At 26.9% G+C, this 19,735-nt stretch overlaps 3 protein-coding genes across 3 annotated transcripts; all 3 read left to right on the plus strand.

The window, feature by feature from the left end:
• The first annotated feature begins 852 nt into the window (after window positions 1-852).
• Window positions 853-5,838, plus strand: LOC141534272 (uncharacterized). The gene is made up of 2 exons (XM_074253530.1): window positions 853-4,291; window positions 5,154-5,838. Exons 1-2 carry the CDS (start codon window positions 4,238-4,240, stop codon window positions 5,781-5,783), a joined length of 684 nt encoding a protein of 227 aa, XP_074109631.1. The 5' UTR covers window positions 853-4,237; the 3' UTR covers window positions 5,784-5,838.
• A 654-nt stretch (window positions 5,839-6,492) lies between these two features.
• Window positions 6,493-8,431, plus strand: LOC141534613 (uncharacterized). Its single transcript, XM_074254049.1, has 2 exons — window positions 6,493-6,919; window positions 7,427-8,431. The coding sequence occupies exons 1-2, from the start codon at window positions 6,875-6,877 to the stop codon at window positions 8,135-8,137; spliced, it is 756 nt and encodes a 251-aa protein (XP_074110150.1). The 5' UTR covers window positions 6,493-6,874; the 3' UTR covers window positions 8,138-8,431.
• Window positions 8,432-13,457: 5,026 nt separating this feature from the next.
• Window positions 13,458-19,273, plus strand: LOC141534941 (uncharacterized). The gene is made up of 4 exons (XM_074254591.1): window positions 13,458-13,703; window positions 14,148-15,284; window positions 15,841-16,056; window positions 18,680-19,273. The coding sequence occupies exons 1-2, from the start codon at window positions 13,653-13,655 to the stop codon at window positions 15,243-15,245; spliced, it is 1,149 nt and encodes a 382-aa protein (XP_074110692.1). The 5' UTR covers window positions 13,458-13,652; the 3' UTR covers window positions 15,246-15,284; window positions 15,841-16,056; window positions 18,680-19,273.
• Window positions 19,274-19,735: the final 462 nt, after the last annotated feature.

The raw sequence follows: 19,735 nt of genomic DNA on the forward strand, positions 1-19,735 counted from the left end.
ATTATACTGTTTGTTGTCATATATGATTTTTTATTACAAAAAAATCATATATGGTTTATATATTGACACTCTTATAAAGTAAAATTCCTATCTAACTTTATATGATTCACAACTTCGTCATATATGGTTTCAGACGCTGTGTAGTAAAAAAATTTCTGAATTCATCTGTTTGTTGTCGTTTATGATTTTTTCTTCCAATCAAAATTATACATGATTCATATATTGACACTTTTCGATAGTAAAATTTTTATCTGACTTATAATTCACAATATCATTATATATGGTTTATGTAATCAAGGCTTGACAAAACAATATATGATAAATATATTCACTTTTCCACTATTTATAATATTCATCTGATTTGATCTGTTAATTTTTATCATATAATCTGATATCTGATTGGATGTAATAAAAATTTTAAACAATCAATATATGATTAACAAAAAATTGTCACTTGATTCTGAAGGATTCATAAACCATATATGATCGTATATTGTTCTATATGATTATAAAGTATGTCTAGGGCACTTGTGATCATATACTTTTTCATATGATTAAATTGTATGGTAGATCATATATGATCACATATTGTTTCATATGATTCTAAAGCATTAATGTAACATATATGATCATATATGGTTTTATATTATTTCAAATCATATATATTTTTATATCATTCCAAACCATATATGATCATATAAGGATTCATAACATTTTTGAATTATAAATTTTGTATTATAAAGTGATTGAAAATTTTTCAAAGAAATTACGAAAAATTTCATATTTTCATTTATTTTTTTTTAATTCTATTAATTATAAAAAAATTATTATCAAAATAAATAGAAAAAAAAACGTGAATTGGCTACAATGCTTGAAAACATAAAATATTGCATATCCTATTAAAAAGTAGATCTTTGATATATAAAAATAAATACATATAAAATATAAAATAAAATTGCTACACTTAGTAGATGCGATAAGTAAATAAAAAAAAAAAAAAAAAAAAAGTGATTGAAAAAATAAAAACAATAAAAAATTTTTTTAGACTTTTCTACGAAGAAATGTATTTGTATCCGTGGCTATTATCACCGGCAAAGTAATTAAAGTATAGATAAAAATAATTAAAAAAATGAATTAGTGTATGTATCGAAAATTCCATTTATCATATTTATTTAATGTAAAAATAATAATTATAAAAAGAAAAAAAAAAACTTTTCAACTATTGGCTTTAAAAAGTAAATTTAAATGAAATCACTTAAAAATTTAAAGACTGCCCACTTTTATAATAATTATAATTATGAAAATAATTTATTTATAGAATTCAAAAAGTCGGTAAATGTGAAGAAAAAAAAATAATAATATTTAATTTATTAAATTAAAGATAATAATATTATTAATATTAAATTGATATAATATCTGAGAAGAAAAGTTTGTAACTAAAATAATAATTTAAAAAAACTATTAATAATTTCTTACCCTTGCCTTGACGGTTTGTAAATATATGCATGCTCAATTCAATAATTAACGCTGGTGAATCATGGATACATTAAACTTTTATTAAGAAATAATGTATTAAAAAAAAACTACATTAAATTAATGTATAATTATTTTGAAAATTTCAACTTAATTTAATCAATTTATCAATCAAGTAAAGTAATTCCTGACTTTGTACTTTATAGTTAGAGAAAAATAATAATAATAATAATCATAATCATAATCATATTAATAATTCTGGACTGCTAGAATATGATAAATTGGATGTTGTATATAAATGAGAATACTAATGCAGCTTAAATTGGACAGAAAATATTGTAATTTTTTTTATCGAATACATTTTAATGACTACGACAGGTTATGTGGTTTTGTATGAATTAGATAGTTCGATAAATTGACCAAAAGTAAAATCGTTTGAATGATTAAAAAAAATTTTCTCGATTTTTTTACGATACTTTGAGAGTATGTGATTTTATTGAGTTTTTTTTTATGTGATGTATGCTCACATATGTCACATTTGCTCGAAATTTTTTTTAAATTATTTAAAAATTTTTTTAAAATTTTACAAATAATAAACACTATATAAATTAATGAAAATTAAAAAAAAAATCATTTAATCTGTCGCAGCAACTACAATGTATTATACAAAATAAATACAAAATTACAATATTTTTTTAATATCATTCTTTCTTTTTCCATCAAAATAGAATTATGAAAATATGTTCTTTCCACTAGAATCTTAAGACCTCTTAAATTAACCACAAAAAAAAAAAAAATGTAACAGAAAAACAAAAAAAAACAATTACATTGATGCCAACGATGAATTATTTACCATGCAATCGATCCAGTATTTAATATAAATCACGTGGTTAAAAATTGTGTGATTGTAAAATACCGCCGAGTCTTCGAATAACAAAGTTTAAAAATAAAAAACTAAACAACCATGAAATGAATCGTTAAGAAATTGATAATTCAATTGATTGTTATTGAAATTATTCCAAAAACATTATAGAAAAGTTACTCGAGTTTACACGTGATAATCGAAAAAAATTAATAATAATAATAATTAAATAAAAAAAAAAAAAGCTTCGTACATTTCTAATTTGTCAATGGTGATATAGATACATGATTATGATTAATAATAATAATAATTAATGGTAAAAATAATCATGGTAATATTAATATGGGCGTGTTAATAACAACAATTGAATTTCATTGAAAATGCGTGAATGTGACCATGTTGTGTTAATAAAAAATTAAAAAAAAAAGCAGAAAAAAAAATTGAATAACGTTAAACCATAAATCACTAAAAATAAAAAAAAATCTCAGCTGTACGATTAGAAAAAAAAAAAATTGTATTAATAAAGAGTCATCGTAAAACTATGTATTGATAAATAATAATAATAATAAAACTGATGAAGATGATAATGATAATGATAATAACAATAATGTTATATTAAAATTACATAAAATAAGTTGTCTTTGATGATATGAGTTTTGTGTAGTTTATTTGCTTATAATTTATGATAAATGGACTAAAAAAATGGAGTCGTTAATTATCAATAAATGTGGGTGTAATTAACAAAAAAAAAAAAAATTATTAAAATACATACTGGGAACAAGAACGACAAAGTTTGTCGAGACTGTACATATGAGATTGTATGAGTGATCCGACCAACTGAGAATCATAAATTTACTGTTGTTGAATATATGTGTTGATTTATATATAATATAATTATTGAAATATATATTGATGTATATTTTAAGCGAGTACATAGCTTTATGATGACTCTGTGTAAAATAATAATATTAATAACAATAATAATAACATAAAAGAAAATAATAATAATATTAATAATAAAAATAATGATAATTATTATAATGCGTTAGTGACTGTATCCAACTATTAAATACACCAGATAAAGGACACCCCCAAAGCCGACATGGCGTGTGACAATAAAGTGATTCAAATGATCTGTTTTTTTGATTTTATTCATAAAATTCCCTTAAGATGTCGCGCTGCTAGTTCAAAATTTTTTTTTTACCGAAAAATAATTTTGCTTTACAGATTTTTAATTAAAAAAATTTTTTTTAAACCTAAATACCGTAGAGGTATTTTTTAAATTAATTTTTTATAAAAATTAAATGGAAAGTAAACTGTAATAAAAGCATGAAAAAATAATACCAAAATTGAAGCAAGAATGCTCAAATTTATCTGTAAAAATAGATAATAAACGCCAGAAGCTATGGGTTAGTCCCATAATTATACGTAAGTATACGTGCTTATCACAGAAAATAAAAACTGAACCAATCGCTTGAAGTATAATAATATAACGATTAGTAAGTACAATTAACGACTGGTTGCAACGACGATAAGAAATTAGAAGTCATCAAAAATAGATCGAAAAAAATAATAGAAGGTCGTCTATGAAGAATAAGACGACAAATATAATAATTTATATCTACCGAAAATATTGATAATTCTCATCGACTGATAATATTATATCTTTAATGAATATTTAATTATCAATAAATAATATTCCTATTATAATCCATGCGACTTTAATAATAATACTTGAATAAACGTTACACAAGTGTTGGCCACACAAATTATTTTATTGTTTGGCGTCTATGACGTAAAAGTATTATATATAAGCTTAGGTTGCTTGAAAGCTATCCAGTCAATTGATAATTGTCAATTATACTTAACGCATCGTATCCAAGTGGAAAGTTATTAGTTGCGATGATCGCTATTGCTATTATTTGCCTAGCAGTTATTGCTAGTACCTCTTCTCAGGTAGGAATTCACACCTTTATTTTTTATTATTAATATTCGTTTATTTTAATCAAGTTATCGCCAGTAAAAAACTTGAAAATTTTATTGTGGTATCAAACTTCCGAAAAAATGGAATTAGAAAAAGAGCGAGCGAAAAAAATTGAATTTCGCGCTTTAGACGCCACCGCTAGTTATTGGTTAGGTCAATAAGAAAAGTCGAATACCTTAGATGTCTCTGCCAGTCCACAATTTTTTGGTTGTTATTATTATTTTAGCTACTCTCCGTTAGATGGACGAGGCTAGAAAAAATTTATGTCGCACAAATTTCGGACACCAATGGCACTTTTTGTATTTATGTTATTCGATGTCAAATTTTCGGGTTGAAGTTTTATTGATTACAATTACAGCGACGGATTTAGACTGTCATTTTTTCCAGGGTTCTTTTTCGGGCAATTATCAACCTGTTAAAAAAATAAATAGTTAGATTAATAATTTTGGTGTTATTGCACTTAATACATAATTATAATACAGTGGACTTTCGATAACTTCAAGAAAAGTGATAAAAACTCCGAATTAACGTCACAGTAAAAAATTTTGAGTCAAAAACTTAATAAAATATATTGTATATATACATTTTTCCTTAATTGACATCTATAAGGTCTGAGTGAACTTTTTGGTAGCGAAAAATGTTTGCAGCCCTGCGCCATCTATCGAAAGCTCTCGGAACTAACAAATATATGAAGCGGATACGACATATATATACTTTTTTTCACTTTTATAATTTATTTCATAGGGGATTATTATTAATTAATTATTATTTATCATCATTCGATTATTTTGTATTAAAATTTAGATTTTTCCATAATTATAATTTTTATTGTAGCAACTATCGCAGACATCAAGATACAATGGACCGGCTGCAAGTCTTTTCAACTCTCCGGAATTTAAAAGATACTTAACAATGAATGGATTCAAACCATTGGACAACTTCAACCCTGCTGAAAGTTCAAACCAAGAAAGACCCAACCCAGCTCAAGTTTTAGAGAGTTTACAAAAGAGGTTCAACGCTACTCGAGATGAACTGTATCAATCCGTCGAAAATTACTTGACGGAAATAGTAGTCAGATTCAAGAACTATGTTATTGACTTTCTGGAAAATACCAGCTCATTTGTGGAGCACAATCAGTACGAAATAGGCAACGCCACGCTCCAAACAGTTGACAACACACTTAAAAATAAATATAATTCTTTCATCTCTGATTTGATGATTGCTACTGATAGCGTTGTCGAGGACTATAACACAAAAGCTGCGACTATTACTCAAAAATTGGAACGTAAATTGGCGGAGTTGAACGGGAGAGCAGAGGCTGCTTTAGAAAGAGGAAACAACGTTGCCTCGATTCAAAATCCAACAAATAATGGACCCTGTGGGCTTACTGATTTTAATGATGACAAGATAAATTTGTTTGGTGAAGGCAAAGGCGAAAGTAAACTACGTTTGCCTGAAATATAAGTTTGTTATCCATATATGTTCTTTAAGTTTCATTGACAATAAATGTTACGCTTGATTTTAATCTATGAGTAATTTTTTTTTAGTCATTAATGTCGGAATAATTTTTAATCATTCATTATTGATAAAATTTACACTCTAAGTCGTCTCTCATTCTCGGAGAAGATTTTTTGCACTAAAGATAAGTTTTTTGCACTAAAGCGCTAGCAGGCATCGTTTAAAAGATATCGAACATTGCTATATTTTAAATATATTTTAAAAATTGATTCAACTTACCATTTAATGGTACTTTTCAAGTTATTTTATATATATATGTATATATTATTGATAACATTAATCACATTATATCTGTCTTACTATCTTTATTTTGCAGACAATGGAAGACATTATTAGTTTGAAACAACAATGTTATCATTAACAAACCATAATAATGGTAACGTGAGTTTGGATTTTAACGACTTTGTTTTTCAACAAAAAATTCTAATGATATCCTGCGAACTAAATTTTTCAAAAAATTTAATGACACATAATTGTTTTAGAAAAAAAATAATTATTGTGTTTATTATGTTTTATTAGAGACAAATCAGCGATAGAACAAATTTTTATTTGAAGGCCGTAAAAAAATTTTTTTCAACTACGAGAATTTTCTGCAAAAATTTTGGAGTAGATAATTATTTATATTTTGCATAAAAATATTAATCAAGGCATAAAATATATTCTTCTGAATTAAGAAATTCTTCTTGTAAAAAAAATTAGAATTTGTGATCATAAATCAGCATATATTAATGTGTTAAATAATTTTTTGTCTAACATAGAAGAAAACTTTTGTTGTCATTTACAATTTTGTTACGTAAAAAAATTTCTCAATAAAATTTAAATTTTATTTTTTGTATGAAAAAAAATTCAGATTAAAAGTCACGTGATTATTTATGTCACATCTCCCCGCGACCCTACGATCATCCCCACTCAAATATTTCACAATTTCCCCCACCTTCGCTGATACTTCCGTAAACTGAAGATAAATTGAGCCGTTGAGAAATAATAAATCTATTAATTGTAAGCATCGAGTAGCATGTGCAAAGTTAAGAAGCGCAATGAAGATTTTCTTCCTCTGTTTTTTTGCCGCTTTGGCATGTCAAGTAAGTTTCATATCATCGTTCTAATTAGCAAATTATATTTCGTATTTTTTAGAAGGGTATTATTTTAAAATTTTAATATTCTAGACATAAATAATACGCATATACTAAATATTGCATTGATTTTTAAATAAAAAATTTTTAATTCATTTTTTTATCATCACTAGAGAACTTTTTAAAATTAAATTATATAATTTGCTGATAAGAACGTCAATGTTGCATAAGTACATTTATTTATAAAAAAAAAAAAAAAATTAAAAAAAAACGTTAAATTTCCAAACTAACTCTCTTATAAGGAGAATATTCAGATACCATGCGCCACCTATCGGAAATTTTAAAAACTAAATTTATTCAAAAATTCGTATATGGGCATTTATGATCATGTCAAGCCAAATATTGTCATATCAAGTTCTATAAAAAATTATATAAGAGAAAAGTTTCCCACGGGAAAACATATTATTTTATAAAAACTATTAAAATAAGCTAATCAGTAAATAATTAATTAAACAGGTCTGTTCCTTAACAATCGTTACCACGTCACCAATCACTGATGAAGATATAGTTATCAGAAGTATTGATGATACCCTTTCGGATTTGAAGAAACTAAACGACAGTGTGGCTAATAGCAATGTTTCTAACAAATTGCAGTCATCAATATCCCGTGTTTTGGGAAGTATTCAACAAATATTCGATCCAAAAAATATTGTCTATGATGAAGTACCATCAACAAGAAGCGTAGAATCGTCGCCCGTCAATTCAACTCATCAAAATAAATCCACTGTTATCAAAAAGACAACTTTCGCGGATGAAGAGAGAAAAGCATTGGAACATCGCTACACTTTTGGAAACCCAAAAAATATTATCAGCCAAAATAACTATCAAATTCAATTTGAGCCAGAGGAGGAGATTACTTTGAGCCCTCCTGTTGTTAAAAATATTTTCGATTCGTATTCAAAAGAACTTTACGATATTAACCATCCTCTTGTTCGTAATTATATAGAGGGAATAAAAAAAATTGTCCCTCCTAAGAAAACTGTGAAGCCTCTTCCCGAAGTTACAGTCAAGTTTATTAAGCCTCGTGATCCTGTCACCGAACTTCCGAGAAATTTTGATATTTATGATTATGATCAAGTCGATCAAACCGATTTTGCCGATCGAGCTAGTATCGCCCATCGAGCTGGTATCGCTGATCCAGTTGGTATACCTAATAGCTCCCATTAAGCCAATCAATACGATCAATCATTCGAGGATGTAACAAAGTTATCCTGGCTAGAAAAAGAAATTGATAAACAGAGAAAAGGATTGTTTCTTGATGCCATATTCGACGAAGATATATCTGCAAAATATTTATCAGCTTTTACTCCGCAACAGTAACAATACTTGCAGAAGTTGAGATGGCTGGAACAGCAGGAAATGAAGCTGCGAAGAGATGACGATTGGTGGTAGCTTGTGATCGAATTTTATAAGACATATTTTACTTTGAAAATAAATAAACTGAACATGAATTTTAAAAAATTGATTATTATTTTTTCGATTTTTGTATGGATGATTTTATGAATATTTATGTTTTTTTTATTTGTTAAAGTAGAATTTTTTAATAATTAATAAATGTTATTTGTAATAATGTATTTATTAATAAATCCTAAAAATTTTTATATGTCACTTGATTTCAGTAACAGTAAAGTAATTTCTTTCATTTAATTAAACGTGGAAAGGTTTATTAAATATTAAAAATATTTTTAAACTTTTGGAATTTTTTTCTCATTTTACAAGCAACTTACCAGCTAATGCAACATGTAGTAGTACATTAAAAATAATTTATATATTTATGATTAAATTATAGCTTAAAATAGCTGTTTAGAAAAATTTATTCGCTAGATTTTGCTATTCAAATCCTTTTTTTGCGTTTATTTCTATTTGTAACATAAAAAATACTGAAGTAAACCTGTAAAACATCGCTGATAACTTAGTAATTAATGATAATTACTAAATTGTCAAAATGGGTTTTTTTTCTTTGTCATTCTCAATTAAGATTTAAGATTTAACGAATAAAAACGTCTGTACTAGCGCATTAAATTAATAGATGTCATAAATTTTTATTTTTCATCGGTCGTTACAAAAAAAAAAAAAACAATAGTTTCTGTAGACTAAGGTCTGAATAACGTTGCTACTATGAATGTATTACTAATTTGTCTGATTGTTATTGTGATTCCAATAATTCAAGTAAGTTTCCTTTTTAAATTGAAATTTTTTACTAAAAATCATCCTACTTTTTTAAAATGAATCAGTTAATTTTAGTGATTTATCTTAAGAAAGTAGTATTTAGCAGAAAAAATATGACGTCAGTTAAAGTTGAACAAATAATAATTATTTCAAGAACCGCCGGGACTCGAACCTTCGCTTGTCGACTCGTTGTACAGGCAGGCTAAGTCTGAGCATTTAAGCTGCTCGGCCAACTTCGCCGAGTAAATTTGAATGAACAAATGTGTTATTTGTGAATTTTTTAATTATTAAAATAAAACTCTGTCGGAACCCAGTTTTTTAGGCGATAGTAGAGCATACCTACACTCGCGCTTAAAGCATGCAATAAAAATCTGAAAAATTTTTTTTTTTAAATTAAAAAACATTTTTTTACTAGATATTTGGCAATCCAACTCCTCAAAAAGATGAAACTCTCACATCGTTGCCCTTGATCAAGGATCCAATGAAACGGCAGATGTCAAACCTAATTGGAGACTTGGTGTTAGTGGTAAACACCTTATCTCAAGCGAGAAAAGTCAACGTAGAAGCTGCTGTCAAGACTATCAGTGACGTCGTTAATAGACACTTGGATATAATGACTCATAATATGACAAGCTATCATCAATATCGCGTCACAACTTCTGATGATACTCCAAGTGACAGTTTTACGAGTAACAATTTCGTAACTCCACCAATCGCTGTCAATAAAACCGAAGCACCGCAGAAATTCGAAACGGATCTTGATTTCGTCCTACAAGGCTCTAAACTCGAGAACGCTATTGCTACTTTTTTGAATTACCTCAAAAATAGCACTGTTTACTCGACACCGAATGTGTTTAAAGTCATTTCAAAGGACTCCAGCATTGATGATCCAAAAGTCGAATAAATTTTCTTACTAATCATATTTAAGATTTGTTATTAATTAGCAACCTTGCAGTGACTATGCGACTGCCGTGACTTGTGAACTATAAATAAATAAAATTTTGCTTTATTAAAAAATGCACTGTACTCTTTTAACTATTGACGTTCTTAAAGATATAAGCTCATCCCGATGTTATACTCGTCAAAAGCTTTCATTTGAGTACCCACATGCATTTTGATATATTTTTCATATATTCATATATTTATAATATATATAAATATATGAAAAATTGATGTGGGTACTCAAATAAAAGGTCTTGATGAGTGTAACATCGAGATGAGCTTACATCTTTGAAAATGTCATTAGTTCATACTGGAAAAAAAATTAATTTGAATTAAGAGAAAAATTTTTGAACCAAAAAAATAATTTTGAAGATTTCTTATGCCTTGAATCAAGTAAAATTTTCTTAGTTTAAAAATTTTTTAACTGAAATCAAGACTAAAGTTTATCGAAATTATTTTTTTTATTGAAGTTCATTTTTTTTCTGTGTAGAGTAGCGCTTATCTTTTCTCTTCTAGGGATATTTTTTTTCTTTACTCAAAAAAATTTATTTTTATAACTCAGATATCTTTAATCAATAATAAATATTTCAAAATGGTGCGGTATTATTAACAAAAGAATTTATAAAGATGTTACCAGTTTTAACGACCTAATCATTTTTGTCATTGACGTCATTAAACGAAATGCGTCTGTAGAATATTTTTAACGTCTTGACAAAGCCTAATGACTTTAAAAATTAAAGTATTAATGTCTTAAGTTGTGTTTCTATATATGCAGCAGTAAGACGTTTGATTAAAAAAAAAAAAAAAGAAGAAACATAAATTTTTTATTGTTTTTATTGTTTAATAGAAAAAAAAAAAAAAAAAAAAAAATTGTGACCATGAAAATTTTACTGTGTTGTATTTTGGCTATTATTTCGGTTTCGCAGGTAATTTTTTTATTTTATTGATTATTTTTATATTTCAAACTTATAGACAGAATTTTTATTAAAAAAAATTTTTTTTCAACAGGCAATGGTCCCACTTGAACCACAACATCCTCTATCTAGTGGGTACGTTGACCAAAAAAGCGCACCTAATCAGGAAACTAGTGTACCGAGTGACAAATCAGATCAACCAGTGCGAGAAAAATTTTCAAATATGCTCCAAGATGTGACTTTGTACCTGAAATTCTTAGAGAGAGAGTCTAACATTGATGTACTTTCGGCACTATCTGTAGTGAATGATCTGGTTGAAATTCATTCAAGTAGAATTTTGAGTTCTCTCGGCAAAAATTTGGATACTAAAAACAAACATCGTGAAAACAAAAAAAGATTGCCGAAAGTTGAAAAGGATAATAATTTTATTCCGGGTGAAACTGAGTTGACTAAAACTGTTAGTAATCTTCTTGGAACTTATTTAGAATTGGGTAAGAATAAATAATTAGAATAACTAAGTTGTATGTACATCGATTGTTAATAATCTTAATAATTATTGTTGAAATAAGAAATAAACTATTGAATTTTTGAAAAAAATTGTGATTTTAAATTATTGTTTGGCGCTAAATTTAAAATAATAATTTTTTGGATGTATTGATGATAATTATTATTATTTAAATTTTAAAAGCTTTCCATTCGATGGTATCAGGCGTCTTGATCTTTCGACAAAATATCCCAAAAAAAAAAAAAAAAAAAAAACATATTCTGAAGAGAAAATTCCGAAAATATTAAAAATAAAATAATTTATATCGAATGGGGTTCCATTTTCTCTAAGATTTCATTTTAAAAATTCGACAAATAGATTTTCCTAGTTATGAAAAGCAAAGATTGTTTTAAAAAAAATTTTTTTAGAAATAAAAATCAAGCCATGAGTCGAACCTGGGTCTCTAGGATTACATGTGAGGTGCTCTACTATTTAAACTATCATAAAATTGTTCTTAATTTCATTGAATGAAATAAATTATAAGAAAAATACTTTTGAACTTTAAGGTGTATAATTAAAATTTATTAAGAGGCTTAGGCTGACTTAATATAATAATAATACTGAAGTATATATATCGAGCTAATAATAACATAATTATTTAACTTCATTTTTTTTTTTCTATTACAAGTGCATCCATCAATCATTGAGACTTGACCTAAAATGTATTTACTGCCGATCATTACTTACTTTTATTAGTTATTTCTATTACACTAGTATCCAACATTCTTCAACTAAACTTACCAGCATTTTTTTTACGATCATAATAAACACAATCATTTTAAATTTATAAGCACTATTGAGTATTAATATATTTAATTCTACAAAAAAAAAAGAAAATAAATAAATAAAATGTTAAATAAATTTTTACGTTTAATTTTTTTTGTCGTTTGTAACTATCAGGTAAGCTTAAAGATATTTTTTAAATACTTTCAGATTTATGAATTTTTGACCTTGAATCACAAAAAATTAATTTTTCAATTAATCCACCAGGTTTTCGCCGAAAAACTTATAATTTCAAATGTAACCAATTCAATCGCTCCTGCAACAGTCATGGAAGAAAAAACCCACGAATTGAATTGTACAAAATTAAATTTTGAAGAATATGATTATTCCGATGATGAACCCTGCGATTTTACAAATTCAATTTCCAATAAACTTCCTCTTATTAAAATTCCGTTGAGTGATGTCGAAGATGATTCTGATGAAAAGTATCCCGAAAGAAGCGTAGATATGTTAATCGTACCAGAGATCACTTTAAGTATTAAACATTACAAAGATCAATTCGGAAAATGGAAGCAAAGAAAGCCTATAAACATTGTTAGGCAAGACACAACTGAATTTCCTACGGAAAAAATTATTAATTCTTCAAAAACAAATAGTGGTACTGTTAATTACAGTCACTTTTTTGTTACTGCATTTTGTTTTATAATTACAAGTTGTTCTCTTAAATTTTTTCGACTAGTGTATTAATTTAATAAATTTTTATAGAAAAAATATTTATTTATTTTTTTTTTTTTTTTTTTTTTTTCATTTAAAATTTATAGAATTTCCTACTGTTTGAAGTTGGATAAAAAAAAAGGTTGTACAGCAAAACATTTTGCGTCAAAAACATTTGTGTTAAATTTTTTGATTTTAACTCTTATAAACTTTTGATTTTAACTCTTTTATATCAACATAAAAAAGTGTTAAATGTTTAAATTTTTCACTTTTTAAAGGGATAAATTATTAATATTTATTTATTAAAATTAAATTTATTTCATTTTAAATCTTTTTTCAGTTTTTTAGATACTTTTATTTGCACCTAATTCCACGAAAAATATATAAGATAAATATGATATTTAATAGCTCTTAGATTTAATTTTCAAGTATCATTATCGTTAATATTGATGATTACTTTAAATTACAGCCAATAAGCAAAGTTATTTTGTACAGCTGTAACCTCATTTCTTAGTTTTTTAAGTAATTGGATGACCTCAGTCATTAATGGCTAAAAATCAATTACAGTTAACTACGTTGGAACTTTTAATTAAAGCGTAAAATTAGTACCAGTGAAATTTTCGTTATAGCTTAGGTTTAGTTACTCTGAAGACACCGTTGAAACTACACAGCGAAAATGAATTCTGCGATTTTTTGTCTGATTTTTCTAGCAAGTTTGACATCTCAAGTAAGTTAACGAATATATATTTTTTTGTTGTGGAGAAACAACTGCTTTAATTTTTTTAAATCGTCGTTTTTCGTTTCTATAAAATGTTTTTCATTAAATACGCATTTAAAAAATAAATTTATTCCTTGATTAATATTTTTATTTATTCCTAATAACGCAATGATCAATAATTAAAAATGTACTATCAATAAATCACTAACGACTGAATTACGCGACATTAATTATTACAAAATAAAATTTATTTTTATCGTTTCTCATTAAAAAATAAATCGTCTTGTTGAAAATAGTCTAGAAGACATGTTTAAATTTACAATATTGAGTTTTAGAAAAAAAAATCATTCAAGTAATTGCAATAAATTTTTTATTAATTTTTGCATGGAATTTTTTTTATATTTCATAAATCCATTAAACAATTTATAATAACATATTAATTCATCATTACAGGGATGTTTGGCAACATTTAAATCCAGTAATGCGTTCAAACAGTCAGCAGAGGATATTAGAAACGAAGAATTGATTAAAATACGCACTTACACCAATGGATTAAAAGATAAATCGGTTTATCTTATGGAAAAATTACTTGAGATCTTAACCAATGCAACCAGAGATGTGACTGAAGAATTAATGACTAACCTCACGAAAATAGAAGCTGATTCGAAAGCCAGAATGAATCAAAACAGCGAAAGTACATCAAACTACTTCGAACTTCTGATAAATTCTGTCAAAGACAAGTACCTCAAGAAGTTGATTGACCAGGCCGAGCGTCTCAATGGCAGCTTGGAGGCCAAAGCAGCCAGCCTGAGAGAGTCGATTGACCAGAAAATCCTCGAGATGAATACCAATTTGAGAATCGCAGTGCAAGAAGCTTACGAATCCGAAGCTAATGTTTATTGGCGCAAAATAGAAGAAACCCAAATGGCCAAAATCATTTCGGCAGCTCGGAGGGGAGTAAAGGCCCAAGTATCCGCATTTATGACCCAGCAGTTCACGGACAACCTTCAGAACTACGAGGCTCAGCTGAAAAGACTGCAGCAGTCTTATGTTGACGAGACGCGTAGCAAAATTGGCGACCTTGAGGCGAAAAAGAACTTGTTTGCTCAAGAACTGAAAGACTTGGCTGCTTCGTTGAAGTTGAGCCTTGAAGGCTCTGTTCTGGAGAGTTCTGGAGTTGTTAACAATCCTTCTGGTCACGAAGTTGTTCATAATGGTGCCGGTGATAATGCCAATTCTAATCCTATTGGTCCTAAAGTTGTTGCCAATGGAGCTGGTTCTGGAGTTGTTAACAATCCTGCCGGTCATGAAGTTGTTCATAATGGAGATGGTCATGATACTGATGCCAATGGTGCTGGTCATGAAATTGACGCTTCTACAGTTACTCCGAAACCTTCTCTTAGTAATAATGTTTTTGAAGCTGATATTGATAACTCTACTCCTGAAACTGCTCCAACTACTTCAACTCCACCAATTATTAAAACTTCTACAGAATTGAATCCAAGTGATCAAATACGTAGCTTTTTCGATAAATTCCGGAATAAATTTTAGTCTCAAGATCGTTCAAATAAAAACAATGTGAAGAACATGGTAATTTATTTAAGCAAGCTATCGACTACTTTATGATTTTTTGTAGATTTTGCTATTCTAATAAAATTTTTAAAAGTTTACTATTTATCAGTATTTAAATTTTTTTTTTAAATTTCCATTATTTATTATAATACCCAATATTGTAGACCACTATTGTAAATATTAGCCTAGAAGTGCGATAGAAATAAATAGAGACAATTTTAGTTCAAGATTCTAATTTTTTCGGTAGCATATAACGCAGTCTCGCAAAAAAAAAAAAAAAAAAAAAAACATGAAATAAAATAAAAATACAGTCTTCAGCAAATTTGTTGAAAATCAATAAAGTTATAACAAAAAGATTTTTTTTTAATTTTATAATTTCTATAATAATTCTTGAAATAAATATAAAATTTATCGTCTAGAAGCTTCTGTATAACCATAAGCAACTCTAGGAATTTCTTATCTAATCATTTCTAGGAATAAAAATTAATTATCGTAAATATTAATCATAATTTTAAATTTAAAACAATGAGTAAAATGTTTTGATGGTACTGTAATATTTTTTTTTTATTTTTAGATTAATTGAATGTCCTTGGCCGAAAATGATTACAAGATAGTCTTATTAAACCTTGTAGAAACGTATAAATATAGTATGCGCTAAGATCAGTACCTAAAAAACTCTTGTTATAATCTACGCTTAGTTACTCCGAATAGAAGACATCGTTGATACAAAAAACCGAAAATGAATTTTTCGACTCTCTGTATGATTCTACTTGCGGGTTTGACATCTCAAGTAAGTTAAATCAATCTAAATAAACTAATCGATCTTTTGACTTTACAAAATATATTTTTGTGTTACGGAGAAACAACTACTAAATTATAAATTTTTTTAATTTTTTGGAATCATTTTTGGGAATAAGTATATTAAAATTTCACGCTTGATATTATTTTGTTTTATTAGAATTACGAAACATTTTTTTTACGCAATTAAAAAATCAGAATATTTCTTCACTATTAAATATAAAGATTAACATTTTTTCTCATAAATACTTACATATTAATTTATTACTAATAATTAATGATTAAAATAATACTATTAATAAATAATTAACGACTGTATTACGCTCCATTGATCATTACAAAATAAAATATAATCTTATCGTTTTTAATAAAAAAAATTATCTTTTTGTTAAAAATCGTCTAGAAGACCTGTTTAAATTTACACGATTGAGTTTTGAAAAAAAAAAATCGTTCAAATAATTGCAATAAATTTTGTATTAATTTTTGCACGAAATTTTTTTCATATTTTATAAATTTATTAAATAATTTATGATATAAAAATAAGTAATAAATCAATTTACCATTTTACAGGGATGTTTGACTAAATAAAATTGTTACTTGTGCTTTGGCTTGTAAATTTTATATTAGCTATTGCAGTTTTATAACTTGTGTTGATTATACTTGTGAAATTTTTTAATTATTATAATTACTAAAATTTATAATGAATTAAATCTACTGTAGATTTTATGGTATTAATAAAATATTTTTAATAGTACATTATTCATCTGCAATTGAATTTTTATTGAAAGTATCCTTTGATATTTATGCCTGCCAAAAATAATTTCTTATGATTTTAATATTGTAATTTATTAAAAAATAAAATTTTAATTAAAAACAATATAAATGTGCGCATATTTTAAATTTAGTTGTTGTAATATTTGATTTTTTTATACTTTTGATTAATTAACTATGACGGAAAATAAATTGACTGAAAAAAAAATATCTAAAATCATTTTTAAAATTTTTATGAACCTAAACATTTAAATTACTTCATTTTTATTTGTCGCATTTTATCGAATTCTTTATTGAAAAGTTTATGTGACGTTTTCATTGTTGTCGATTTTCATTGCTATGGTGACCACTTTGGCAACGGTTAAATATTAATGAATAAAATTTGTAACCACACTGATTAATTAAATTGTCGTTAATAAATATCTTAAAAAAAAACGCGCAAAGCTCGTTCAATTTTCTAGTATAATAAATAGAAACATGTTTTAGTTAATAAAATCATCATCAATATCTGACCTACATGATAACAAATAAATAAGAAATATGTAAGTTTTAATTTTGTGTATTTTAGGTTCAAGGATTGTTCATTAGATTTTTCTTTTTCTAGAGTACGATCTATTAATTAATTGTTAATAATAAATATAAACATACATGTTCTTTTAAAAATTAATATGTGACTTTCTTAAAAATTTATACTAATAAATGGAGAGCCGGTTTTTTTGTCTGGTTATAAAACAATACTCTAATTAAATTTCAAGTCTAGATCTAAACATGCAATTCTATAAAACGTCCAGCGGAGCGGGCGAGTAAAATTGAGACAAAATAAAAAATTTTGTCATTGTTTAGAGTTATTTTTGAACGAATTATGACCCTCGGGTGCATGCAATGGAGCCAATTAAAATTTTTTTATCTAATTTTTATCAAAGATAAAATGAAATATGAACTTATTATTTTATTATGACATACTCCAAAATTAGGCCGCGTAACCCCAAATTCGAATAATTTTTATTCGTACTAACATAATTTTTAGGTTGAGTAAATTTAAATTTGGCGGCGTTGCTTGTTACTGTTATAAACCCAGCCGTAATTTGAACATGATTTATTGCTGATTTCTATTTATTTTACTAAAAAAAAATTATTCGATCTAAGAAAAATATTTTGTACAAAATTCAACCAACCATTGTACTATTTTTGAAATAGATATTGATATATATCACTCAAATTTTTTTTTTATAGTAAAATTTTTTTGAAAACATTATCTACTTGCTTCAAAAATACTCACATTAATGAATTTTTGCACGTATGTGAAAAAAGTATGCCAATGATCACTGTTATCACCTGAATATAATTCCACACTAAAATTGAAAGAAAATGCCTCTGGACTAAAGATAATTCAAAATTAAAATATAGAACAGATTAATGTAAGACTATCCTGCGGGTTTCTTTAGTTATTCTCCTTGCTTAATTACCATAGGCACTATTTTTAGACTATGACTATTTCAAAACTGATATTGAGATATTTGTGTTGATCAGATAACCTCAATGTTAACGAGGAGAGAATGAGAAGCGATCTACAATATAAAAAAGGTTTTTTAAGAATAATGATAATATTCTTGATTTTATTGATTTATTTGAAGCTATTATTCAACAAAATTCAATGTAATTTACTTCTTAAAATTGTACTGAAATCGATAACTATTAATTTTTAAAGCAAAAATTCAAAAGGGGCTTTTACTTAAGCTTTTCTGTATAAGTCTATAATTTTCAACTAAGTCCATAATTAATAATTGAATAAAAAAGTGTTAATAAATAAAAATGACGTTCTAAATTTTTTCGTTCAATTTCAGGGGTTGACTTTGTCAAAGCCAAACAGAAACATTGAATCAGCAGCGTCAGCAATAGCAGCAGCAGCAGCAATGAAAGAAAATCCAATGTTAGACATGGACGATTCAGGAGAACACGATTAGAGACACTAATTGTTATTAAGAACATGACTGAAAAAGCAAATGCGCTCATAATTGAGGCTACCCATGACATGGAAAGGAAAGGATACATTATTAAGAACCAGACTATTGAAGAAATCCAATATAAGTCTCAAAATCTGACTTTGATTTTCCACGAAGACGTACGAAGAGCGATCGAGAAACTGGAACAGATGACCACAACAGCTCATGAACTAATTGATAAATCGATAAAGAATCTTGAGACCGAGGGAGAATCTATTAAAAACAAGACCATTGATGAAATGGAATTTGCTAGCAAGAATCTCACTTCGATCTATTAGAGAAGTATTGAAGAGGCGCGACAGAACATTGAAGATATAAAAAAGAGTACAGAGGAAATGATCAGAAATTTGATTGAAACTGTAGGGACTGAAGAAAAATCTTATCAAGAAAAAACTATACAAGAAATTAAATTGCAAGCTAACAAAATCACTGAAATGTTCCACAAGGATATCAATGAAACGATGGCTCAAGTTGATATTGCGATCAAGAAAAAAAGCGAACAAGCGTTGGCCAGCATTGAAGAAGTTCGGAAAACGACCAGCTCTGCATTATACAAAGAAGCAGAAGGTGTAAGAAAGAATTTCTCAGATCATCTACATGACGTCCAGCAAGATCTGCAAACTGCGTTAGATTTGAAAGTTCAACAAATTAATGACAATGTCGTCGTAAAGATTCAGAACGCTATTAATAAGTTGGAAGTACGTGAAACACAGCTGGAGAGTAACCTCGATCTGAAAAAGAAGGAAATTATTCAAGAGTTAGAGGAAAAAAACCAGTTGACAATGTAGAACCAGCAAAGAACGTTACCAAGACAACTAACGAAGTTGATCTTAAAATCACTGAGAACTTTTCAGTTCAATCTTCTAACGAATCATCAATTGTTGGCAATACTGAACC

The sequence above is a fragment of the Cotesia typhae genome, unplaced genomic scaffold, assembly GCF_013202065.1.
Source record: "Cotesia typhae breed Kobodo isofemale line unplaced genomic scaffold, CoteBio_Ctyphae scaffold_13, whole genome shotgun sequence".
Classification (NCBI taxonomy): Eukaryota; Metazoa; Arthropoda; class Insecta; order Hymenoptera; family Braconidae; genus Cotesia; species Cotesia typhae.